This window comes from Hyperolius riggenbachi, chromosome 6, assembly GCF_040937935.1.
Source record: "Hyperolius riggenbachi isolate aHypRig1 chromosome 6, aHypRig1.pri, whole genome shotgun sequence".
Lineage (NCBI taxonomy): Eukaryota > Metazoa > Chordata > Amphibia > Anura > Hyperoliidae > Hyperolius > Hyperolius riggenbachi.
The window spans coordinates 380,244,915-380,272,210 of record NC_090651.1 but is presented as its reverse complement, the minus strand read 5'-3'; the positions used below and the strand labels follow the sequence as shown (position 1 = coordinate 380,272,210).

At 47.1% G+C, this 27,296-nt stretch overlaps 1 protein-coding gene across 1 annotated transcript in view; it reads right to left on the bottom strand.

Moving 5' to 3' along the window:
• Positions 1-648: 648 nt before the first annotated feature.
• Positions 649-27,296, bottom strand: part of LOC137523090 (phospholipase A2 inhibitor and Ly6/PLAUR domain-containing protein-like) — a 61,984-nt gene continuing 35,336 nt past the window's right edge. The window contains exons 3-5 of the mRNA XM_068243299.1: positions 25,780-25,917; positions 10,591-10,731; positions 649-1,264 (exon numbers count right to left, since the gene is read on the bottom strand). Coding sequence (XP_068099400.1) covers positions 1,074-1,264; positions 10,591-10,731; positions 25,780-25,917 — 470 coding nt within the window. The 3' untranslated portion in view covers positions 649-1,073. The remainder of the gene's footprint in view (positions 1,265-10,590; positions 10,732-25,779; positions 25,918-27,296) is intronic.

The following is a 27,296-nucleotide window of genomic DNA, read 5'->3' as shown; positions in this document are numbered from 1 at the left end:
TCGCGCGAAGTGCAGGCAAAAACGGTGCTAACTCAGTGGTGAAGAGGTCATCACGCCTAAAGTCCTTTAGGCGTGATAACTGGGTTAGCACCGCTTGGTGAATCGAGCCCTAGGTGTGATAAGTTTAGGCATGATAAGTTTAGGTGTGATAAGTTTAGGCATGATAAGTTTAAGCACCAACTGCGTTAACACCGCAGTGCACAGCTGATCAAAAGTTTTGCGCTAGCAAAGTCTGGTGCACTTTGCATAGAATTTAATGGCGCTGCTTTGCGTGCGGGACTTTGCACGCTATCTACACTTATCTAAACTTAGCATGCCTAAACTTATCACACCTAGGCCTCGATTCACAAAGCGGTGATAACCCAGTTATCACGCCTAAAAGACTTTAGGCGTGATGACCTTTTCACCACTGAGTTATCACCGATTTTTCCTGCTCTTCGCGCGAAGTTACCGCGCGTAAGCGCGTTCGTCCCAAAGGGCTCAATGGGAGCTTCACGCGAAGCGTCGGGTGTTGCGCGCGCACTTACGCGCGTACGCGCGTACGCGCGTACGCGCGGCAACTTCGCGCGAGTTTCTTCTTATCATGCCTAAAGTGACTTTAGGCGTGATAAGGGCCTTTTCACCATGGTGCTAACACTTTGCACCGCTTTGTGAATCGAGCCCTTAAACTTATCACGCCTAAACTGGCTTTTCACCAGCGCGGTGCAATGGTTATCACGCCTAAAGTCTCGAACTGGGTTAGCACCGCTTTGTGAATCGAGCCCAATGAGTTTAGTAATTTCTTAAATTTGCAAAATTACTATTAGAAACAAAATTACGTCCATTTTCGTAATTAAAATAAATTAATTTTGTTTCTATAGAAAACACTAAATTACGAAATTTCTCAATAAACGCGAATTTGGGCGTTAGAAATTACGCTAACGGAATTCCAAATTTTGGTTTATATGGCAATTATGAATTTGCATTGTAGCAGTCAAATTCACATCTGTAACTACGGAAACGCGAAATAACGAACATTTTGGCTCAACACTATTTGTTACATATTTACAACAGAGGTACATTTTCCAATTATTTCAAAAAAGCTTTGACAGAACAAGAAACATCACAACAGGCAGGAAGAAGCCTTTCTGTAGAGTCAGTCCTCCACTGGTGCAGATATGTTTATACTCCACGGACACTCCATTAGCGCTAGAAGATTCGCTACCAAGATCACAGACACTTTTTGTGGAACAACCACGAACTGCTGTTGACACTTTAATTGGTCCTGAAAAAAAAAAAAAATCACAAATAAATACTGTAAATAGATAAATAGATTTATAGATAGAGGTTGATTTATAAAGCATTTCTCTTTATTTATCTCAACAGATAAGGATGGATAATTCATGAGATAAAAATATAAGGGGCCTGATGCACTACACTGCGGTAATATCGCAGCGTTACCACAGCAACACTCGCATGACTAGAGTATTGCGGTCAGGCCCGGTCGGCCCATGATGCGAAGTGAGGCGACTTCCTCAGGTGGCAGAAGTCTGGGGGTGTCACCAGGCAAAAACAGGAAGTGAAGAGAGTGCCTGGCCAACCTATACTGGGGGGCAACTGTATCTATTTACTGGGGGCATCTATACCCTGGGTGCCAGGCTAGGTGAGGGTGACAGATGCAGGCAGGTGGGGAGAGACAGCAGCGAGCCGGCAGCTTCACGTCCTGCTCAGGACGCATTCTCTGCTATACTAACGGTTCATGAATCATCCGGTTCTTTTTAATGAATCGGTTCTTTTTTTTATGAATCGGCTCATTTTACTTTGAAACTTTAAAAGTATAAGTATAAAGTATAAGGTCTTTTTGAAAAAATGTTTTCCTCTTGTTTCCACTATTCCACTTAACATTCCCAACAATTTTGGTGTTTTTACTATGTAAGGAGACTTTGCTAAAGTCGGCGCCATTAAAGTCTATGGGCGAACCGAACTTTTTTGAAAAAAGGTTCCCGGTTCTCTGCAAAGGTGAACCACCCGAAGTTCACCTGGAACCGTTCGCAGGCGATCCGTTCGGCCCATCTCTAGCAGTGACTTTTCCATCCCCACTTTTGGGGGAGAAAAAAAGCGTCTTATGGACTGAAAAATACGGTAATTGGCAGTTTGTGGCTCCGACTCCTTTTCTGAAATTGAACCCCAGTCACCCAATGACTAACTGTACCAGGTTTTAGGGCTTGTGCCATTAACAGTGCAAGAATGATAGCAATTTTAATATTCCCCTTGAAAATCAACAGGTGAATTTTGATTGGCTTTTTTAGGCTCCATCCACTTTTCTGAATATTAATCCCAGTCACCCAATAACCAACTGTGCAAAGTTTGCGAACCCTGCCATTAACAGTGTAAGAATGGCTGCTGTTTACATTTTTCCAGGGAAATTTGTTTTTGACTCCACCCACTTTTTGTAGCCTTGACACAGTCACTCAATGACCAGGTTTGTGAGCTTTCGGGTTCCCGGGATCACAATTGTGTGAATGGAAGTAATGGGAAGCAAATAAATCTGATTGGCTGTTTGTGGCTCCGCCCCTTTAGTAAATTTGAACCCCTGTCACTTAAAGAGGAACTCCAGTGAAAATAATGTAATAAAAAAGTGCTTCATTTTTACAATAATTATGTATAAATGATTTAGTCAGTGCTTGCCCATTATAAAATAATTTAAATCCCTGATTTATATTCTGACATTTATTACATGGTGACATTTTTACTGCTGGCAAGTGATGTAGCTGCTGCTTGCTGTTTTGGCAGTTGGAAGCTGTAAACAGCTATTTCCCACAATGCAACAGGGTTCACAGACAGTAAACTGTCAGAAGTACCTTGGTACTCAGAGCTTCTTGTGGGAGGGGTTTCACCACAATATCAGTCATACAGCGCCCCCTGATGGTCTGTTTGTACAAATGAATAGATTTGTCATGTAAAAGGGGGTATCAGCTACTGATTCGGATAAAGTTACATTCTTGGTCGGAGTTTCTCTTTAATGACCATCTGTCGCAAGTTTGAGGCATCTGCCATTAACAGTGTAAGAATGGCGACAGTCTATATTTTCCCATGTCAAAAGTTAGTTTTTTTTGGCTCTGCCCGTTTCTAACCTTGACATACAGTCACTCAATAACCAAGTTTATGAGCTTTGGGCAACTTGGCATCAATAATTAGTTGTTTTTTTTTACCACTAAAATAAAACAAATCTGATTGGCTGTTTGGGGCTCCGCCCCATTTTTTGAATTTTAACCCCAGTGACCCAATAACCAAGTTGAGGCTTGTGCCATTAACAGAGAATGTCAGCAAATGAAATATTCCCCTTGAAAATCAACAGGCAAATTTTGATTGGCTTTTTTAAGCTCCACCCACTTTTCAGAATATTAATCCCAGTCACCCAGTGACCAACTGTGTCAAGTTTTAGAACCCTGGCATTAACAGTGTAAGAATGGTTTATAATTTCCCATGTAAAAAGTTAGTTGTTTTTGGCTCCGCCCCCACTGTCTATCCTTGACATACAGTCACTCAATGACCAAGTTTGTAAGCTTTGGGGTCTTTGGCATCAATCATTTGTATATTCCCATAGAAATTAAACAAATCAGATTGGCTGTTTGTAGCTTTGCCCCTCTCCAGCATTTGAACCCCAGTCAACTAATGACCAACTGTAGCAGGTGTGAGACATCTGCTATTAACCACTTTGTCCTCCTTGACGTATAAAAACGTCAAGGAGGACAGGCGCGCTCCCGCGGCCGATCGCGCGCGTGCACGCGCACTCCCGGCCGCGGAGTCGGTAGCCACGGAATCAATTTATCGGGCTATGGAGCCCGATCATTGATTCCTCTCCCCCGCTGAAAAAGCGACAGCTTCTCTCGGAAGCTTCGCTCTTTCTGAAGCTGTGTCCCTCTAAGCGTACATTGTACGCTTAGAGTGACGTCATGTAAAAAAAATCGAGATTGCCATCTTGTGGCCAAAAAGTAAAACTACAAGTAAATTCCCCAAAACATTACAATACACCAATATTTCCCCAAATAAAACACTTTTATATCCCACCCTCCCAAAAATGCCCACATAAAATGTTTAATAAAAAAAAAAAAAAAAAAAACCTTACTATAAAAAAAAAAAAAAACATAAATATTTACCTAAGGGTCTAAACTTTTTAAATATCTATGTAAAGATGAAATATTTCTCTCTATTTTTTTTTTTTTATAAGCTTGTAAATAGTGATGTATGCAAAACGGAAAAAATGTTCTTTTATTTCCAAATAAAATATTGTCGCGATACATTGTGATAGGGACATAATTTAAATGGTGAAATAACCGTGACAAATGGGCAATAACAATACGTGGGTTTTAATTATGGAGGCATGTATTATTTTAAAACTATAATGGCCGAAAACTGACAAATAATGAATTTTTTCATTTTTTTTCTTATTCTTCCTATTAAAATGCATTTACAGTAAAGTGGCTCTTAGCAAAATGTACCCCCCAAAGAAAGCCTAATTGGTGGTGGAAAAAACAAGATATAGATCAGTTCATTGTGATAAGTAGTGATAAAGTTATAGGCTAATGAATGGGAGGTGAACATTGCTCGGATGCATAAGCTGAAAACGACTGAGATGTTAAAGGGACTCCGAGCTCACGAAAAAAAGAAAAGTTGTACTCACCAGGGGCTTTCTCCAGCCCAGTGCTGGTCGGGAGGTCCCACGCCGGCGTCCTGGCTCCTCTCCTTCTCCCCGCTCCGGTATAGCTGACAGGCCGCAGCCCGGGCGACACTCGGTGGAGTGTCGGGCTGCAGCTTCCGCGTATGATGCGGATTACGTCACACGCCGGCCGCCTCGCGTCATCACGGCGGCCGGCGTGAAAGTACTGCGCATGCGCGATTAAAGCGCGCATGCGCAGTACTTTCACGCCGGCCGCCGTGATGACGCGAGGCGGCCGGCGTGTGACGTAATCCGCGTCATACGCGGAAGCTGCAGCCCGACACTCCACCAAGTGTCGCCCGGGCTGCGGCCTGTCAGCTATACCGGAGCGGGGAGAAGGAGAGGAGCCAGGACGCCGGCGTGGGACCTCCCGACCAGCACTGGGCTGGAGAAAGCCCCTGGTGAGTACAACTTTTCTTTTTTTCGTGAGCTCGGAGTCCCTTTAAGTGGTTAACAGTGTAGGAATGGCAGCAATGTAAATATTCCCCTTGAAAATCAATAGGTGAATTTTGATTGCCTGTTGTAGGCTCCACCCACATTTATGATCCCCCTAAGAGTCCCTACAATGCTAGAAAATGTGCCACTGCTGAGCCATTGCCCTTTGAAATGGTGTGAGATTTTGGAAAGTTAAATAGGAGGCCCAATGAAAGCCTATGGGGGATTTTACCACTTTTGCACCCCTGTAACTCTGGTTTGCAGAGATGTAGGGAACCCAACTTTGGAGTAAAAGTATAACAATATGCCTTCTACCTGCATGAGACATGTCGTGTAATTCTGGTTGGTTATCATCATCACCCGCCGACTTAAGCAGTTAATAGCAAAGGCCCCTTACATCCTAGCAACACCAAATTTGCAGGATATGTTAAAAAGATAGCAGGAAACAATATTTAATGGGCTTCCGAGGCCACAAATGTGAAAAAAGTTAAATACCTTTTCATAATCCAGATCCATGGAGGACGCCATCCGCGCCCTCCCGTTCATTCCCCCATGGCTCCCGCAGTAATACCGGCCCCGGTTGGGGCCCGACCCCTCCGAACAGGTCGGGTTCTCATTCCCCCCCCAATATGGCCGCCACAGATTGCCGCGGCTGCGCAGTCCGCACAGACGCGATTGCACCTGCGCAGCTCTAGGGCCTCCTCCTGCCGCGTCATCAATATGCGTGCATACATCGGACGCATCGGGAGGAGGACCTAGAGCTGCGCAGCCGCAATCGCATCTATGCGGACTGCGCAGCCGTGGCAATCTGTGGCGGCCATATTGAGGGGGGAATGAGAACCCGACCCGTTTGGAGGGGTCGGGACCCGACCGGGGCCGGTATTACTGCGGGTGCCATGGCGGAATGAACGGGAGGGCGCAGATGGCGTCCTCCATGGATCTGGATTATGAAATGGTATTTAACTTTTTTCATACTTGTGGCCTCGTAAGTCCGGGCTTGTTTGCGCTGATCTGTGCAGCGTGGGCTCTCCAGCCCACAGCACAGATCAGCAGACAGTCAGGGCGATCAGACTTCCCCCCTATTTTCCCCACTAGGGGGATGTCCTGCTGGGGGGGTCTGATCGCCGCCGGCTATTTTCAATAAGCGGGGGGCGGGGGCTCCTCAAAGCCCCCCTCCGCAGCGATTTTCCGCCTCCTTCCCCTTCTCTCCCTCTCCTCTTTCCCCTGGGCGGCGCAGGACGGAGATCCGTCCTGCACCACCTCTAATAGGCTTCAGCCTATCAGCTGCCGGCGATTCCTGGCCAATCAGACGCCGGGGATCGACGATCTCCTTTACGGTGCTGCTGCGCAGCAGCGCCGTATGATGTAAATAGCGGGGATTTCTTCCCGCGTGTTTACATTTCGCCTGCGGGCCACGATCGGCGGCTCGCAGGTTGTTCACGGAGACACCCTCCGTGAACTGACATAGAAAAGTCAGTTTCCATGTAAAACCACTTAACACCTAGGTCTGCCGATCGGCTGACCGTGGTCGTTAAGTGGTTAAAAAAAAATAACAAAAAAAAAAAAAAAAAATATATATATATATATATATATATATATATATATATATATATATGTATATATGTATATATATATATATATATATATATATATATATATATATATATATATACATATATATATATATATATATATATATATATACAGTGGTGTGAAAAACTATTTGCCCCCTTCCTGATTTCTTATTCTTTTGCACGTTTGCTGGGCCACCCTTAGCAGCAATAACTGCAATCAAGCGTTTGCGATAACTTGCAACGAGTCTTTTACAGCGCTCTGGAGGAATTTTGGCCCACTCATCTTTGCAGAATTGTTGTAATTCAGCTTTATTTGAGGGTTTTCTAGCATGAACCGCCTTTTTAAGGTCATGCCACAACATCTCAATAGGATTCAGGTCAGGACTTTGACTAGGCCTCTTCAAAGTCTTCATTTTGTTTTTCTTCAGCCATTCAGAGGTGAATTTGCTGGTGTGTTTTGGGTCATTGTCCTGCTGCAGCACCCAAGATCGCTTCAGCTTCAGTTGACGAACAGATGGCCGGACATTCTCCTTCAGGATTTTTTGGCAGACAGTAGAATTCATGGTTCCATCTATCACAGCATGCCTTCCAGGTCCTGAAGCAGTAAACCAACCCCAGACCATCACACTAGCACCACCATATTTTACTGTTGGTATGATGTTCTTTTGCTTAAATGCTGTGTTACTTCTACACCAGATGTAACGGGACACGCACCTTCCAAAAAGTTCAACTTTTGTCTCGTCGGTCCACAAGGTATTTTCCCAAAAGTCTTGGCAATCATTGAAATGTTTTTTTAGCAAAATTGAGACGAGCCTTAATGTTCTTTTTGCTTAAAAGTGGTTTGCGCCTTGGATATCTTCCATGCAGGCCGTTTTTGCCCGGGCTCTTTCTTATGGTGGAGTCGTGAACACTGACCTTAATTGAGGCAAGTGAGGCCTGCAGTTCTTTAGATGTTGTCCTGGGGTCTTTTGTGGCCTCTCGGATGAGTTTTCTCTGCGCTCTTGGGGTAATTTTGGTCGGCCGGCCACTCCTGGGAAGGTTCATCACTGTTCCATGTGTTTGCCATTTGTGGATAATGGCTCTCACTGTGGTTTGCTGGAGTCCCAAAGCTTTAGAAATGGCTTTATAACCTTTACCAGACTGATAGATTTCAAATACAGTACTTTTGTTCTCATTTGTTCCTGAATTTCTTTGGATCTTGGCATGATGTCTAGCTTTTGAGGTGCTTTTGGTCTACTTCTCTGTGTCAGATAGCTCCTATTTAAGTGATTTCTTGATTGAAACAGGTGTGGCAGTAATCAGGCCTGGGGGTGACTACAGAAATTGAACTTAGGTGTAATAACCCACCTTTAAGTTATTTTTTAACAAGGGGGCAATCACTTTTTCACACAGGGCCATGTAGATTTGGAGTTTTTTTTCTCACTAAATAATAAACCATCATTTAAAACTGCATTTTGTGTTCAATTATGTTATCTTTAACAAATAGTTAATGTTTTTTGATGAGCAGAAACATTTAAGTGTGACAAACATGCAAAAGAATAAGAAATCAGGAAGGGGGCAAATAGTTTTTCACACCACTGTATAAATATATATATACATCTATATATATATATTATTATTTTTATGTGCTGAGTGTGGGAAATCTGAAAAAAAAATGACGTGGGGACCCCCCTCCCGAGCCTCTGTAACCCCTTGTCCCCCATGTGGTGGCTGGATGGTGTAATGGTTAAGGGCTCTGCCTCTGACACAGGAGACCAGGGTTCGAATCTCGGCTCTGCCTGTTCAGTAAGCCAGCACCTATTCAGTAGGAGACCTTTGGCAAGTCTCCCTAACACTGCTACTGCCTATAGAGCGCGCCCTAGTGGCTGCTGCTCTGGCGCTTTGAGTCCGCCAGGAGAACAGCGCGATATAAATGTTATTTGTCTTGTCTTGTCATGTAGGCTGGGATAGCCAGAATGCGGAGCCCCGGCCGACTGGGGCTTCGCACCCTGAGCTATACCAGCCAGCATGGACCATGGTATGGGGGGCTCCGGGGGGGGGGGGGAGTTTTAAATAATTTTGGAAGAGGTGAAAATATTTGACCTTTTTATTGCTGTCTGTGTCCCCACTGGGCAGATTTTTAATTGCTTCTTGTTCCTGAGACCTAACTGGAGATTTGTGGCATTAATATGAAGACTAGTCGTCTTGGATGTAGGATATGTGGGATGCATGCTTATTTGCATATGTTTGCACATATTTAAAATTTTACCATTTTTCACCATAGTGCCCCTTTAAGCAATGGGCACAGCCCTACAGCTACTTGGGAGAAGAAGGTGACTAGTGATGGTCATGTGTAAAACTCATGAAGAAGCATGTGATCAGTTTGGTCAGGTGATAGATATGTAAGGCCTCGTTCACATCAGGGCCGTTTCTGTGCGCTTTTTACAGCGCACTGTCCTGTGCGATCAGCAAGGTATTTATTTTCCCCTGTAACTAAATGTAGCTGGTTCACATCTATGCGCTGTGCTGAGCAGCGTTACAGAAACGTAGGGTTGCATGCATTTCTGTGCGTTGAGCTGTAAAGCGCACATCAATGCAAGTGAATGGGTGCGCTTTTTTAGCGCATAGAAGCGCGTACAAGTGCATAGAAGCGCATGCGTTTTTTACCCCTAATTGGAGAAAAAAATACATTTACATACAAAAACAAAGTTTTATTGACAACTGCTGCTGGTACAACAAGCAAAACCAGCTTTAAAGAAGCGCAGCGCAACGCACAGAAACGCGCACTAAAGCGCGCACAAGCGCATGCGTTTTTTACCACGCGCTTTCACACGTTTTTCAGCGCAGCAGATGTGAACGAGGCCTTAGTCTCATGATCATGTGCTAAAGCAGAATGTGATCACTGCAAATCAGAGCTTTGCAAATCAGCTTATCAAACAAATCACACCTAGACATGACCATCACTAAAGGTGACATTTGTATAGTGAGTGACTCCTTTGGTAGCAGATGGAAGTAATTAATTTAACCACTTCAGCACCGCAGGGTTTTTTGCTTAAAAACCAGAGCAATTTTCACATTTCAGCGCTCCTCCCATTCATTCACCAATAACTTTATTGCTACTCATCAGATGTAAATGATCTATATCTTGTTTTTTTTGCCACAAATTATGCTTTGTGAGGGTGATATTTGCTTTTAGTAATTATGTTATTATCTGTGCATTTTAAAGGGGAAAATGAGAAAAAAAAAAGAAAAAATACACTATTTCTCCATTTCCATCCACTATAGTTTTCAAATAAACAGTGTTACCATAGGTAAAACACACACATTGTATTTGCTAATTTGTCCTGGTTATCTCAACATTTAAATAATGTTCCTAGTACAATGTATGGCGATAATATATTCGTTTCTGCTTTGTGTTTTTTGTTTTCTCATTGTACTCTATCAGTAATTAAAAGCCCTTTTCTTCATGATTAACAGTAATACACTCTCATGGCATACATATTTTAAAAGCTAAGTCCCTAGGGTAACTATGTATTCTCTTTTCAATGCTGTCACTTTTGTTGTTTTTACAAGTATTTATTTGGGGGTATAGAGTACATGAAAATAACAGTTTTATTGCTTTTCATTCAGTTTTCCGGTAAAAAAAATCACATGACTTATCCCTCAGTTGTCAAACACCACAAAATCTATTCTCTCACTTGTCACGGTTAAAATGATACCCTATATACATATTCAGATAGCTTATTGGGCATACAGCACACTGTTTACCACAAGTACGCCTATCTACTCCCCTGAGCCCCAGGTAAAGTTCTGTGGGGAGTAGATAAGCGTAGCAAGGGTTTCAAAGTGGTTAATAAAAACAACCTTTTTTGGCACAATTCTAGCTCCATATGTTTTACTTACCTGTAATTTTTGTAGTCTGAAGGAGACACATGTTTTCATTGCCTGTACATGCTATGGTGTCAGACGTGTAGCACCAGGTTGACGTAGCAGTAATACAGGATCGGCATGTCACCCCGTTAGACGTTGAATTGCGTTCTGGCACTTAAAATAGGGAAATAATTATGTGGAATTATAATTATTATTATTTTATAAAGCAACAACATATTCCGTGGCGCTGTACAAAGTAAGAAACAAACATGGGGTACATAATAATACAGACAATGGTGTACACCAGTGGCGTAGCTAAGGAGCTGTAGGCCCCGATGCAAGTTTTACATTGGGGCCCCCCAAGCACTCTGTACATTACAATTGATACGGCGCACCAAAACCTGCCAATGGCAACTACAATGTCAGAGGTGCAAGAAGGGGATGGGGAACAGCTTGTTAGTGATTACCACTATTCAAAGTATCTATAGAAGTGATTATTATGAGCACAGGACCAATAGAGAGCTAATACTGCAGTTGAGGGAGGGCCCCTTGGCGCCCAACTGGCCCCAATGCGGTCGCAACCTCTGCAACATCTATTGTTACACCCCTAGTGTGCACCAATATACAAAATACAGAGTTGGTACAAAATACAGAAACTGTACGAAATACGGAACTGGTAATTACAGTGACAAAATTAAGATGAATAACTGTTTTTAACAAATTCCAAGACACAAAAGGGTGAGAGAGCCCTGCCCTCGGGGGGGGGGGGGGGGGGGGGAGGGGTATACAATAGTATATACAAAAGTATACAATATTCCTACCTAGAGGCAGTGTGATTTAGGTTATCTAGTAGGAGTACACCTTGGTCAGAGGTCAAAAGATGAACTGGCCTAGGGTAGAGCATATACTTGATGGAAAAAGTTGAGTTTTGAGGGCACGTTTAAAGGTATCAAAGGTTGGGGAATGACGGATGTGATGTGGCAGTAATCCTGTATACATGAATGCGAGGAGGTGATTCTAGAGGAGGAGAAAAGAAGGCCATGTGCAGATCTGAGATTGCGATTAGGTTGGTACAGGGACGGATCTAGGGGGGGGGGGGGGGGCAAGCGGGTCTCTTGCCCCAGGCGCAGTTTGTTGAATTCTTAAAAAGGCGGAAAAATTTGGATGGGGAATGGCAGTTTAGGCGCCAAAACCTGACCTTGCCCCAGGCGCAACTTGGGGCAACTTGGTCTAGATCCGTCCCTGGGTTGGTATCTGGAAACTAGTAAGTACTATAGTAAAGGGGAGAGAGATTGTGGAGAGCTTTGTAGATTGGGGTTAAGAGTAGAGTTGGGCCGAACCTCCGATTTTAGGTTCGCAAACCGGGTTCGCGAACTTTCGCGGAACGTTCGGTTCGCGTTAAAGTTCGCGAACCGCAATAGACTTCAATGGGGATGCGAACTTTGAAAAAAAAAAAAATGATGCTGGCCACAAAAGTGATGGAAAAGATGTTTCAAGGGGTCTAACACCTGGAGGGGGGCATGGCGGAGTGGGATACACGCCAAAAGTCCCCGGGAAAAATCTGGATTTGACGCAAAGCAGCGTTTTAAGGGCAGAAATCACATTGAATGCTAAATGACAGGCCTAAAGTGCTTTAAAACATCTTGCATGTGTATACATCAATCAGGTAGTGTAATTAAGGTACTGCTTCACACTGACACACCAAACTCACCGTGTAACGCACCGCAAACAGCTGTTTGTACTAGTGACGGCCGTGCTGGACTGGTGCGCACCATGGCGAGAGTGCAGGTTTTGGTGGCTTTACAGCCCATATGGTCGGCCTGGCTGATGTAGCTGAATGACAGAACAGTGACTGTCCAGCTGATCAAATTTGGTCTGACCACAATGAAGCAACGACCTTATTATCTTTTGTGTGCCCCCCGAGACACTCATCTAGGCGCCGGTCATTGCTTCATTGTGATACGCAAGCCCCTTCACCACGGCAAGGTAATGATCACGAAGGGGAATGGGCGCATGTACATGCCTTTTCTTTTGTTGTTGCAGCTGCCCTCAGTGCAGCCAGAAAAATTAGGCAGTCATGTACACGCACCATAAAAATTATTACAGCGGCCGCTGCTAGCAGCGGCCTAAAAAATTCAGCAATCCGCCTGGAGTCCCGGACCCTGTTGGTGGTGGCGGAGAAGGTAGTGAAGCGGCCTGCAGGCAGACATGCTGTGTGGAGGGACTGGGAGCGACTTAGTCTTTTTGGGGCAGGCCAGGCAGCCAGTCACACGGCGTGCAGGCAGAGATGCTGTGTGTGCGGGGACTGACTTAGTCTTGGGGCGGGCAGCAGCCCTCCGGGATCCATGCCTCATTCATTTTGATAAAGGTGAGGTACTTAACACTTTTGTGACTTAGGCGACTTCTCTTCTCTGTGACAATGCCTCCAGCTGCGCTGAAGGTCCTTTCTGAGAGGACGCTTGCGGCAGGGCAGGAGAGAAGTTGGATGGCAAATTGGGACAGCTCTGGCCACAGGTCAAGCCTGCGCACCCAGTAGTTCAAGGGTTCCTCATCGCTGTTCACAGCAGTGTCTACATCCACACACGGGTCCACTGAACAGAACAGGTGTACAGTGGCGGGTCCACTGAACAGAACAGGTATACAGTGGCGGGTCCACTGAACAGAACAGGTATACAGTGGCGGGTTCACAGAACAGGTATACAGTGGCGGGTCCACTGAACAGAACAGGTATACAGTGGCGGGTTCACAGAACAGGTATGCAGTGGCAGGATCACTGAACACAATAGGTATGCAGTGGCGTGTTCACTAAACAGGTATACAGTGGCGGGTCCACTGAACAGAACAGGTATACAGTGGCGGGTTCACTGAACAGGTATACAGTGGCGGGTCCACTGAACAGAACAGGTATACAGTGGCGGGTTCACAGAACAGGTATGCAGTGGCAGGTTCACTGAACACAACAGGTATGCAGTGGCGGGTTCACTGAACAGGTATACAGTGGCGGGTCCACTGAACAGAACAGGTATACAGTGGCGGGTCCACTGAACAGAACAGGTATACAGTGGCGGGTCCACTGAACAGAACAGGTATACAGTGGCGGGTCCACTGAACAGAACAGGTATACAGTGGCGGGTTCACAGAACAGGTATGCAGTGGCAGGATCACTGAACAGGTATGGAGTGGCAGGATCACAGTACAGGTATGCAGTGGGCTGAGGGCTCACTGAACAGAACAGGTATGCAGTGGCAGGATCACTGAACAGGTATGGAGTGGCAGGATCACAGTACAGGTATGCAGTGGGCTGAGGGCTCACTGAACAGAACAGGTATGCAGTGGCAGGATCACTGAACAGGTATGCAGTGGCAGGATCACAGTACAGGTATGCAGTGGGCTGAGGGCTCACTGAACAGAACAGGTATGCAGCCAGGAAGAAGTTAAGCCTAACTAATCTTTCCCTATATGAGAGACTGCAGCAGCTCGCCCTACTCTCACTAATGCAGGCACACGAGTGGCCGTAATGGCCGCCGCTGCCTGCCTTATATAAGGGGGGGTGGGGCTCCAGGGGCTAGTGTAGCCTAATTGGCTACACTGGGCCTGCTGACTGTGATGTAGAGGGTCAAAGTTGACCCTCAGTGCATTATGGGGCGAACCGAACTTCTTCCGCAAAAGGTTCGCGTGCGGTACCCGCACGCGAACCACCTACGTTCGCCGGCGAACCGTTCGGCCCAACTCTAGTTAAGAGTTTAAACTGGATACTCTAATTAATTGGTAGCCAATGAAGAGCTTGACAGAGAGGAGCAGCAGAAGAAAAACGAGAAGAAAGATGAAGGAGACGAGTAGCCGAGTGCAGTACAGATTGGAGCAGTGCCTGTCTGTTAGTTGGTAGTCCACAAAGCTGTGGTGTCGCTAGGACGTTTGATCCGGGGCACCGCTCCCGAACCTGTTGCCATGGTACCCCGGATAAATTATGGCCAGAGTGCCCCGTGAGCCGCCCTCCCAGGCTCACACTCATCTGGCCTCCGAGTTCTCAGACCTCAGTTTGCGGCGACTCCGCCCGCCCATCACTGCCCTCCACCCCTGTCCTCTGCTCGTCCCCCCGCCATCTACAAGCAGCGGCTGCTTACCTCTGCTTCGATTCCAGCCTGGAGCGCACAGCCGAAGACTTCTCTCTCACTCTTGACTGTTCCCCTAGTGACCGGCTTCTGCTGATGACGCTGATCACAGCATTAGCAGAAACTGAGCATTGGGAAAACAGCCAGGAGGGAGAGAGAGGTCTGCGGATGTGCTCTCAAGGCTCCAAGCTGGAATCAAGGCAGAGGTAAGCTGCTGCTTGTAGATGTGTGGGGGGGGGACGATAGTGGGGGGGGGGGAGTTGTTCCTATACCTACCTACCTACCTACCTATACCTACCTACATATACTGAAAGCCTAATACCTACCTACCTATACTGAAGGCTCCATACCTACCTACCTATACTGAAGGCCCCATAGCTACCTGCCTATACTGAGTACCCTATACCTACCTACCTATACTGAAGGCCTCATACCTACCTACCTATACTGAAGGCCCCATATCCTACCTACCTATACAGAAGGCTCCTATACCTACTACCTATAATGAACCTACCTTTACCTAGCTACCTATAATGAACTAAAGGCCCCTATACCTAGCTACCTATACTGAAGACCCCTATACCTAGCTATCTATACTGAAGGCATCTACACCTAGATACCTATCCTGAAAGCATCTATGCCTAGCTACCTAAGTTGAAGCAAAGCCCCTGGGCCCAGCAAAGCAAATCCCCCAGCAAAGCAAAGACCCTGATCCCTAGCCCAGCCTAGCAAAGCCCCCAGCAAATGTAAAGCCCCTAGGCCCCAGACAAGCAAAGCAAAGGCCCCAGCCCAGTCTAGCAAAGCCCCAGCAATGCAAAGCCCCAGCAAAGCAAAGCCCCGGGGCCTCAGCCCAGCAAAGCAAAGCCCCCAGCCCCAGCAAAGCAAAGCCCCAGGGCCCTAGCCCAGCAAAGCAAACCCCTCAGCCTAGCAAAGCCCCCAGCAAAGGAAAGCCTCCAGGCCCTAGCCCAGCAAAGCATACAGCCAAGCAAAGCTCTCAGCTCAGCAAAGCCTAGTAAAGCCCCCAGCCCAGCAAAGTGCCCAAAAATGCCCTCACCCCAGAAAAGCCCCCTGCAAATCACCCAGCAGAACCCCAGGCCCAGCACCCAGCAAAGCCAGGCGGGCACATCATCACCACCAGCAAGCCCAGCAAAACAGCCAGCCGAGTACAGCGCACAGGCCAGCCAGCCAAAAACAAGACAGAAGCCAGGTGAGGGGCTTATTTATGTGAAATACTGCCTATGGAATATATTTAAGTTACACCACTGCTATGTTCATGTACATTTGGCCCCACCTATGACCACGCCCACTTTCCGTAGCGTGACCATGCCCATTTTTGCCATGGCGCGCAGCGTGCCGCACAATCTTTCCCTCTTGGTGCCCAGGGGCACCCTGGATCTCCCAGGAACCTAGAAACACCCCTGCCACAATGTAGTATGTTGCAATAGTCCAGGCAAGATATTATAAGAGCATGTATTAACATTTTAGTTGTGAGTTCTTTGTTGTTTTAGTTAGTTAGGGAGTAAATGTGAAGAATAAAAGAAAGAGAGGAGTCACATATTAGCCTTAAGCACTGTGATTTGGGAACTGAAGTTAGAGGAAAGTTATTAACATTTATTGTTATATCAGGCAGAGAAGTGGACAGAGGCGGAGGAAAAATAATTAGTTCTGTTTCACTCATATTAAGCTTTAAGAAGTGAGAGGTCATGAAAGAGGATATAGTAGACAAATAGTCAGGAACACTTGTGAAGAGGGAGTTAAAGGGAAGGTCCAAGCTTCCCAAAAAAACTAAATCCACTTACCCGGGGCTTCCTCCAGCCCTTGGGCAGCCGTCCTGTGCCCTCGCTGCCAGTGGTGCTCACCGCCAGGTCGTGATCACGCTTACGCGTGGATTCACGACCATTTTGACGCATTCCGCCTCGGACACGAAAATCCGTGAATAGATTTTCAACCACGAAAATCTACTTCGGCTTCGCGTGAATGCGGACAGAAATCCGCATTCACGCTCGTGAAACCCGGCGCTAAAGTCGTGGTTTGCGGAAATGCGTCAAACTATGCGGAAGTGACACATTGCAGGCCAATCAGAGTGCCCCAGCCAGGCCCTAGCAACCAATCACAGGAGGGGAGCTATGCCCTCCCCTCCTGAATATAAAGCGGCGGCCATGATGGAAAAGCTCTGTCCTTGCTAGACTGTGGTGCTGAGAGGATTATCTCCAGGCCATTGTTGTTTGAGCAAGTGCATTTATTGTGTTAAAAACAAAGCGGTTTTTTTGCTAACACTGCTCTTATACTGTACACAGTTAGCTAGTCAGTGAGTGATTGCTGTAGTTAGTTGTAGTCAGTGTAGTGTAGTGGAAGTGTGGGAGTCTAGTGATTATTTAACTGTGTGTAGTGCAGGCAGGTTCAGTGCTGCAGTGTAGTCAGTGTAGTGGGAGTGGGGATTATCTGTGTGTAGTGCAGGCAGGCAGGTTAGTGCAACTGCAGTGTTCACTTGTATATTCCAGTGACAGTTATACACTTGTACTATTTGCAGGCAGCCAGTCACACCGCCGGCGCCGCCACTCTCTGCCAGCGCTGTTCATTCATTCTGTCAGTGACCTTGTGCCGTGCCCAGTGCCCACTGCTCGCTCGCTGGCATATGAGCATCTCATTACACAGTGTGACATCCTTGTGTGCCCACTGCATCCTTCAGTGACCTAGTTGTATATCCAGTGCCCACTGCTGTGCCCACTGCATCCTTCAGTGACCTTGTACTGTGCCCACTGCATCCTTCAGTGACCTTGTACTGTGCCCACTGCATCCTTCAGTGACCTAGTTGTATATCCAGTGCCCACTGCTGTGCCCACTGCATCCTTCAGTGACCTTGTACTGTGCCCTCAGTGACCTAGTTGTATATCCAGTGCCCACTGCTGTGCCCACTGCATCCTTCAGTGACCTTGTACTGTGCCCACTGCATCCTTCAGTGACCTAGTTGTATATCCAGTGCCCACTGCTGTGCCCACTGCATCCTTCAGTGACCTTGTACTGTGCCCACTGCATCCTTCAGTGACCTAGTTGTATATCCAGTGCCCACTGCTGTGCCCACTGCATCCTTCAGTGACCTTGTACTGTGCCCACTGCATCCTTCAGTGACCTAGTTGTATATCCAGTGCCCACTGCTGTGCCCACTGCATCCTTCAGTGACCTTGTACTGTGCCCACTGCATCCAGTGATTCATTACTAGCAACATGTCTGGCAGGGTTTCGCGGGGTGAGAGGAAAGGGAGTTCAATTGCCTCAGCCACTTCTGGGACTGCTCCACGTCCAGGGAGAGGACGCCCAGCTGTACGTGGTCGTGATGCAGCAGAAAGGGGGGCAGCAAAGCCTGGGCCGAGTCAGCGGACGCCATTGTCCAAATATTTTAAAGTTTCTGGTCCCCGTGTGGTGGTTGAGCAAATGGTCAGTCGCTACCACAGTACCACCAATGCACTCTGTTTGCGTTATCACTGCCCGGGTCACCGGGTGCATTTAATTTTTTGGCCAGCACTATGACGCTGTGCTGCTACTACTACCACCAGTATGTTGGCATGGTCCTTCTGTGCTGCTGCTGAACTGACCGCCCGCATTGTCCTCCTCCTCCTGACTCAGTCGCTTCCCGCTGCTGCACTCTGCGTTCACACTGCCCGGGTCACCGGGTGCATTTAATTTTTTGGCCAGCACTATGACGCTGTGCTGCTACTACTAGCACCAGTATGTTGCCATGGTCCTTCTGTGCTGCTGCTGCTGCTGCTGAACTTAACGCCCGCTTTGTCCTCCTCCTCCTCCTGACTCAGTCGCTACCACGGTACCACCAATGCACTCTGTCTGCGTTATCACGGCCCGGGTCACCCGGGTGCATTTAATTTTTTGGCCAGCACTATGACACTGTGCTACTACTACTACTACCACCAGTATGTTGCCATGGTCCTTCTGTGCTGCTGCTGCTGATCTGACCGCCCGCATTGTCCTCCTCCTCCTGACTCAGTCGCTTCCACCAATGTACTCTGTCTGCGTTCACACTGCCCGGGTCACCGGGTGCATTTAATTTTTTGGCCAGCACTATGACGCTGTGCTGCTACTACTAGCACCAGTATGTTGCCATGGTCCTGTGCTGCTGAATTGACCGCCGGCATTGTCCTCCTCCTCCTGACTCACTCGCTTCCACCAATGTACTCTGTCTGCGTTCACACTGCCCGGGTCACCGGGTGCATTTAATTTTTTGGCCAGCACTATGACGCTGTGCTGCTACTACTAGCACCAGTATGTTGCCATGGTCCTTCTGTGCTGCTGAATTGACCGCCGGCATTGTCCTCCTCCTCCTGACTCACTCGCTTCCACCAATGTACTCTGTCTGCGTTCACACTGCCCGGGTCACCGGGTGCATTTAATTTTTTGGCCAGCACTATGACGCTGTGCTGCTACTACTACCACCAGTATGTTGCCATGGTCCTTCTGTGCTGCTGAACTGACCGCCCGCATAGTCCTTCTCCTGACTCAGTCGCTACCACCACTGCACTCTGCGTTCACACTGCCCGTGTCCACTGACAACTCTGCTGCGATGTCATTGCTAATTGCTGCAAAAAAAAATAAAATACAAAAACCTCTCTGGGACCTTTTTGGCGTCAGCCACTCATCCTCCTCCAGCGGTACCTTCGCCGCCAAGTGCCATTGGAACTCGCCTTCACCTCTTTGACTGCTTAACGCGTATATCCCTTTTTAAAACCACTTATTACCAATTAATAGCCCCATTTAAAGTGTTGATTTCACTTTAAAATCCATTTTCTCTAGAAAAAATTTTTGGGGGGGAATTTTTTATGTTGCCCCTTATCACCTCGATAATCCATGCAATTTGGGGGATTGTAGCATGTACGGGGGCTTTGTTATTAACGTTAAAAGAAAATCTGCCTCCGGGCGGGAATCCACGCGTGATTACGCCATTCACGGCAGAAAATCCGCGTGGTTGCGTGGACGCGAACGAAAATCCGCATGCGGCGGGGCCGAATGCGGATTTTTTTTTGCAACCACGCGGATTTCCGAATTCGTGGATGAGGCACATCCGAGCATCCCTGCTCGCTGCAGCTCCGGTGCCTCCCATTGTCCCGTGCTGCAGAAGCCGACCTGGTGAGGCTTCTTCTGCGCTCCATGGCGCGGGTCACATGGTTCAGACGTCATCAGCATCATACTGTGCAGGCGCAGAACTACTGCGCCTGTGCAGTACAATGCAGATGTCATCGGCCGGACCACGTGACCCACGCGGTGGAGTGCAGAAGAAGCCAACCAGGAAGCTTTTGCAACGCGGGACAATGGAAGGCACCGGAGCTACGGCGAGGGCACAGGACGGCTGCCAGGGGCTGGAGGAAGTCCCGGGTAAGTGGATTTTGTTTTTTTTCAAAAAGCTTGGATGTTTCCTTTAAGGTCTGGGGCCGAGAGGTGTATCGTCTGCATATAAGTGGTATTGAAACCCAAATGAGTTGATTAAATTGCAAAGACCGTGCATGTAGATGGAAAAGAGGAGGGGGCCAAGGACAGAGCCTTGAGGTATCACCACAGATAAATGGGGAGGTGAAATCTGATCCGAGTAAGTGACTGTGAGAGACCTCCCAGAGAGATAGGACGATATCCTGGAGAGAGTGAGGCCCTTTATACCTATCGATAAATGTATCTGTAGGACAAAAGTGTGCTCAACAGTATCAAACGCTGACAGATCAAGAAGAATGAGTATGGAATAATGGCCTTTGGGTTTAACAATAAGAAAATCATTAGCCACTTAAGTAAGGGTTGTTTCTGTGGAGTAATTACAGAGAGCGAAAGGCAGACTGGAACTGATCAAGCAGGGAGTTAGCAGCTAAATAATGGCTTAGTTCAGCATGTATATGGCGTTCCAGTAATTTGGATGCAAATGGGAGAACTGACACAGGGAGGTAGTTGGCGAGTTCAGTGAGATCTAGACATGTTTTTTAAGTGGTGGTGTCACAACAGCCTTTTAGAGTGAGGATGGAAAGATGTCACTGGAGAGGGATAGGTTTAGGGATGAGCAGAAATTACACCCATACGTAATTACGCTTCATAATACGCAACTACGCATCTGAATCGTAATGCGAAATTTCGGGGGAACAGCGTAATTAATGTCATAGGTAATTGTGACAATTCGTAATTATGCATGAATTTACGCGTAATTTCCCTCCCCTATACAGTTCCCTGGTGTCTTGTGACCCCCCCTCCTTCCCTTATACAGCTCCCTGGTGTCTAGTGCACCCCCCTGTCCCACCCCCGTATGGCTTCCCTGATGATTTCAGGCTTTACCCCCAATATACCTTTTGCTGATGGTCTACACTGGGCCAAAAATAATGCAAAGTGGGGAAACCACTTGCGGGCCAAATTTAATGACTCTGCGGGCAAGAGCCTTCCTATAACTATGCCTAACAGTAACCTCTAACCCTATCCCTTAATATAAACTCTCCTATATCTCTTTGTAATACTAACCTTCAACCCTAATGCTAGATGATTCTCTTGTGTAGTCACATACACAGCGTAGAGGTTCCCCAGCGCTAGTATGTGTCCTAACTCTGGCCCTGTAATAGCCATAGCACAAACATGCAAGGATTCAGCATGTTAAGCCTATCTAAGTATTAGGAGCAGGGCCGGTTCTCTCATGAAGCAAGGTGAAACATTTGCATTAGGCACAGAGATTACAGGGGCAGCATGTTTGTACTGCGTTTACACTAACAGCATGCAGTCAGAATAGGAGGAGAAGTGAGAGGAGAGCGAGGTGAAGAGGTCATCATTGGGGAAAAGCAGCTTGTTGTGCTGTGTGAGGAGTCTGACAGTGAGTGAGGAGGGGGAGGAGGCAGGAGAGCATAATTGGGGAATAGCAGCTTATTGTGCTGTGTGAGGAGTCTGGCAGTGAGTGAGGAGGGGGAGGCAGGAGAGCATCATTGGGGAAAAGCAGCTTGTTGTGCTGTGTGAGGAGTCTAACAGTGAGTGAGGAGGGGGAGGCAGGAGAGCAGCATTGGGGAAAGCAGCTTGTTGTGCTGTGTGAGGAGTCTAACAGTGAGTGAGGAGGGGGAGGCAGGAGAGCATAATTGGGGAATAGCAGCTTATTGTGCTGTGTGAGGAGTCTGGCAGTGAATGAGGAGGGGGAGGCAGGAGAGCATCATTGGGGAATAGCAGCTTATTGTGCTGTGTGAGGAGTCTGGCAGTGAGTGAGGAGGGGGGAGACAGGAGGTCATCAGTGGGGAAAAGCAGCTTGTTGTGCTGTGTGAGGAGTCTGACAGTGAGTGAGGAGGGGGGAGGCAGGAGAGCAGCATTGGGGAAAAGCAGCTTGTTGTGCTGTGTGAGGAGTCTGGCAGTGAGTGAGGAGGGGGGAGGCAGGAGAGCATCATTGGGGAAAAGCAGCTTGTTGTGCTGTGTGAGGAGTCTAACAGTGAGTGAGGAGGGGGAGGCAGGAGAGCATAATTGGGGAATAGCAGCTTATTGTGCTGTGTGAGGAGTCTGGCAGTGAATGAGGAGGGGGAGGCAGGAGAGCATAATTGGGGAATAGCAGCTTATTGTGCTGTGTGAGGAGTCTGGCAGTGAGTGAGGAGGGGGGAGACAGGAGGTCATCAGTGGGGAAAAGCAGCTTGTTGTGCTGTGTAAGGAGTCTGACAGTGAGTGAGGAGGGCAGGCAGGAGAGCATCATTGGGGAAAAGCAGCTTGTTGTGCTGTGTGAGGAGTCTGGCAGTGAGTGAGGAGGGGGAGGCAGGAGAGCAGCAGTGCTTCATTTGACTTGCACAGCAGAAGGAAGGAGGTGGCACTGCTGTCCTGACTGGGGAGGAATGGAGTGGCTGAGGGTGAGCAGTTTGTTTGACACAGACTCACAGCCGGCCAGTGTGCTATTGTGTTGAGCTGCAGCATGTCATGTGAGAACATTGAATGAAGCAGAGTAAATTGTCGAGTGCTGTGCGATCATTCCAAATCGGGAGTGGGGGGCATCCTCAGAAGTTTGCCTCAGGCAGCAAAACGTCTGGAACCGGCCATGATTAGGAGGAGATATCCTGGTGTCCTCTCCTGGGACAGATAGTGCATCAGACTAATCCCCTTTTGGGGGAGCCTGGCTGGCTTGCTGAGCAGTATGGTATTGCCTGCTGAAGGGATCCTGAAGTCTGGGCAAATCAGTATTCCTCCATGCAAGCTACAAATCTGAGGAGCAAACCCCTGTTTGACCTTGATAGAGTGGCTGGTTCTGCCCCTCTCCACCCACATTATGGCATTGTGCCTCACACACCCACACCCTCCCCCTCACCAGTACACATGGATGAGCTGGCAAGGTGGGCAGAGGATGATAGAGGAGATTTGAATGGGGGTGACAGTGCTGATATGAGGAAGGCTCATTAAGACTCAAAGCTGCCCCCCTCCTTAGTTGAGTATCTGTTTTTGTTTTTAGTTTAAAAATCATTTCCGGTTTGCTTTCTGACAAGGGCTTGTCAGATTTCTGATGGTGACCATGCTCCTCTGTATGTATGAGCACAGCCATGCTGTGCCTCCGGGGGCATGGTCATGCATCAGAGTAGGCCGGAGCCGCTAATTCTCGAGTGGCTCCTGCTTACTGCGCAGGCCCAGCCATTCTCACAAGGCTGCAGCATGCCTGCGTTCATACATAAAGACAGAGAAGCATTGCCGCGATCTTCAAGAATGTCCTGTTCAGGAATTATGCAGGAGAACAGAGGCGCCAAAAGGATAAAAGGAAGCTAAATGAGCTTAAAAAACAAATTCTTGGTAAATAGAGGAGGTAGTGGTGGACTTACCTCCTCCAAGTAGACACACAACGACTGTAGTAAACACAGTCAATATATTTTATTTATGAACTCCAAATATGCAACGCGTTTCGCAGGTTTGTTCCCGCTTCATCAGGCAATAACAACGGAGCAATAGCATATGTGGTCAGTAGAAGAGCCAGGCACCTCTGTGCCGAGGAATGGTTGGGGCCGAGAGAATACGGGAACAGAGGCGGCCGTAGAGTATGTGAGGCCTGGGGCGAGTGTCATACGTCGGGCCTAGAGCCATAAGTGTAGGCCATATACCATACCACCATGCTCACAGGCTTGTCCACTTCTAATGCAGTGCGCCTTATTGTTGTTTAAAAACAATTACATTTGTTAAAGGCGACTAAGCCAACCAATAAACAGGAGATGGGTACTAAGCTGGCTGGGGAGCTAAGGATAGGTAATAGGCTAGCTGGGGTGCTACAGATGGGTACCAGGCTGGCTGGGGAGCTAAGGATAGGTAGAGGCTGGCTGGGGGGCTTTGGATAGATGCAGGCTGGCTGAAGAGCTAAGGATAGGTAGAGGCTGGCTGGGGAGCTAGGAATGTGGGTAGTAGGCTAGCAGGGGGGCTACGAATGGGTACCAGGCTAGCTAGTGAGCTAAGGATAGGTAGAGGCTGGCTGGGGAACTTGGGATCGATACGGGCTGGCTGGGGAGCTAGGGGTGTGTACCAGGCTGACTGCGGAGCTTGGGATAGATACAGTCTAGCGGGGAGCTAGAGGTGTGTACCAGACTGGCTGGGGATGGGTGCTAGGCTGAATGGGGACCTGGGGAGCTCCCATGCCTTTTCTGCACCTCCAGGGGACAGGGTGACATGTTGTGTCTGTTGGCCTGACTTTGCTGGCTGACTCTGATTCTGTTGGTGGTATCGTAGAGTCTTTACCTGTTTAGCAAATTCCAAAATATGATGCTCCTGAGCAGGGGCGTAACAATAGACCCTGCAAGGGATGCCTCCACAGGGGCACACAGAAGCCACAGGGGGACCGTGGGGGGAAAAGTTTAAGAGATTAAGGGCATGGAGAGAAAAAATGTATTCTGCTCTCGCACCATTGTTATATTGACTGCATGTGGCCACCACACAGATAAGGAATCACACACACTTTGGAATTTGTACACTGTCCCTGCTCCCTAGGGTTCGTAAAAAAACATCTGTCTCTCACTGCTGCAAAGTTCTGATGACTTCATGTACAACGTTACAAACAAAAGAAGTCACAGGGTGAAAAAAAGTTGTAGACTTTCCCTTATCCAGCATTCCTAGATTCTTATCACACACAGCAGGCTTATGGTGTCTGATTACTTTTACAACACAATGGAGTGGGTAAGATTGATGTCTGACTGTCGCTGCCTCATTGAGGGCTTGTTGTCTCATACTGAGTCCAAGTTCTTGTAATAACAGTATCAATCAGTGACATTCTGAATGTTTTGTTAAAGTTACAGTAAATACTATATCTTATGTTCAGCATGTCATTATTGTTCCTCCTAATGCTGGGTACACACTATGAGATTTTATGGTCGATTGATTTCCCATTAAACTTAACGTGAATCTATCGGAAAATGCTCGGAAATCGATCGGAAAGCAAATCGGGCATGTTGGAAATAATCGATCTGACAGTAGATCGACCATAAAATCTCATAGTGTGTACCCAGCATAAGGGCCCGTTCACACTTATAATCGCAGAACGGCGGCGATTACCGACGGCGTTTTGCGGGAGTGATTAGTGCGGAAAAATCACTGGACACTGCAGCGGTTTTGGAGCGATCGCAATTAGCTAATCACGATCGCTAATCGCGGAACGCTCGTCGCCGGCAAACCGCTGCATGCAGCGCGGTTGCGGTTATCGCTAACCGCAACCGCAGCAGTGAGAACACTGCCACTCACTACATTGTGTAGCGGTTTTTGGCCCAGTGATACCTAGTTACGCCCCTGGTCCTGAGAGGTTGATTGTGACAGAGTCACAGTGGTCAGCGCTGGGTCGGTGATATTTTGCGCGGCCATGGCCAGGAGTGCTATGCGCATGATGTAAATCATGTCGATGCGCAGGGCGCTCTTATCCATGGGCATGCAATCAAGGACGCTGGCTCAGCACCAGTGCAAGCGCAGTGGGCACGACTGCGGGGACCCTTGCTCCCCTCAAGGCCGCCTCTGATGAGAAGTCTCCAGAGGATCCTTAGGTATGTGTCTGTTTTTGACCCTTAGCTTAGCCTCGGGTACACTTTAAAGATTCCATTATTTATAAGTATGGTTTAAATTTCACAATAAAACACTTTAAGAAAAAAGCAAAAGGCATCACTTACAGGTAGGAAGAGGTGGGGTGCAGTTGTCAGTATAGCAACATGAATAAGCAACCCGTATATTTGCTTCATTAAATGTTATACTTCCAATCATGGAGCAGTTTTTTTCTGGGATGCACGCCCTGGAATAGGTTTTTGTACCTGCAAGTAGACAAATCATGTTGTTGGGTTTTTTTTAGGAGATTTCAAAACATTGTTCAGTGTTTTGCATTTTACTGTATAAAAAACTGAATGTAATTTTGACTTCTTAAAAGGACACTGAAGCGGAAAAAAAAATGATGATATTATGATTTGTATGTGTAGTACAGCTAAGAAATAAAACATTAAGATCAGATACATCAGTCTAATTGTTTCCACTACAGGAAGAGTTGAGAAACTCCAGTTGTTATCTCTATGCAAACAAGCCATTAAGCTCTCCGACTAAGTTAGTCCTGGAGAGGGCTGTTATCTGACTTTTATTATCTCAACTGTAAGTGAACTGTTTACTTTTTCTCTGCTAGAGGAGAGGTCATTACTTCACAGACTGCTCTGAAAGATTCATTTTGAATGCAGAGTGTTGTGTAATCTGCACATATTATAGAATAATGCAATGTTAGAAAACACACTATATACCTGAAAATAAAAGTATGAGAATATTTTCTTTGCTGCTAATCTTCTAGAAATTATTCATAGTACACAACCAATTCATTATATCATATTTTTTTTTCGCTTCAGTGTCTCTTTAAAGGGAACCTAAACCGATCGCAGCAAAAAATAGTTCAGTTTCACTTACCCGGGGCTTCTTCCAGCTGTTTCTGTCGACTACGCACACACAGTATAGTAGGAGAAAACCTCGTGAAGGATGCTCTTGCTGACATGAACGCATATGAGAACGGCCAGGGCTGCCCAGGCGCAGTGGCTAATTAGTCAGCAGAAATTAAACTGACCCACAGCGGGGGAACGTAGGATCGTGGAGGACCGGCGTGGGCACAGGTCGGCTGCAGGGGGCTGGCAGAAGCCCCAGGTAAGTGAAACTTTTTCCTGCTATCGGTTTAGGTTCCCTTTGAAGGGAACCAGAGACGAAGCACCCTTGTGTATTTTACCATATATATCAGTAAGAACATTAGAGAAAACACCTACCATACTCTCTGTTTCATCCTCCCTGCTAAAAGTGTCTGTTATCAGCTGTGATAAGAATCCCGGACTGAGCATTGTCTGGCTTTGCAGGGAATAATTATAGCTGAGTCATTATAGCAGAGCTACAAGGGGGCAGGCTTGGGCTTGAAAAGACACCAGAGAAGACAGACTCAGCTTTCCGTAGCAAAGCTAGACTGAGTGCTCAGTCAGGGATTCTTATCAGAGGTGATAACAGTCAGATTAAACAGAGAACAATGAAACAAAGAGCAGATGAGGTGTTTACTGTCATGTTCCCACTGATTTATAAGGTAAAATACAAGAGGGTGCTTCATCTCTGGTTCTCTTTAAAATAGAAGGTATTTGTAATAATTCAGCTTTAAGAGGCAAATAAAATGTCTGCAGTT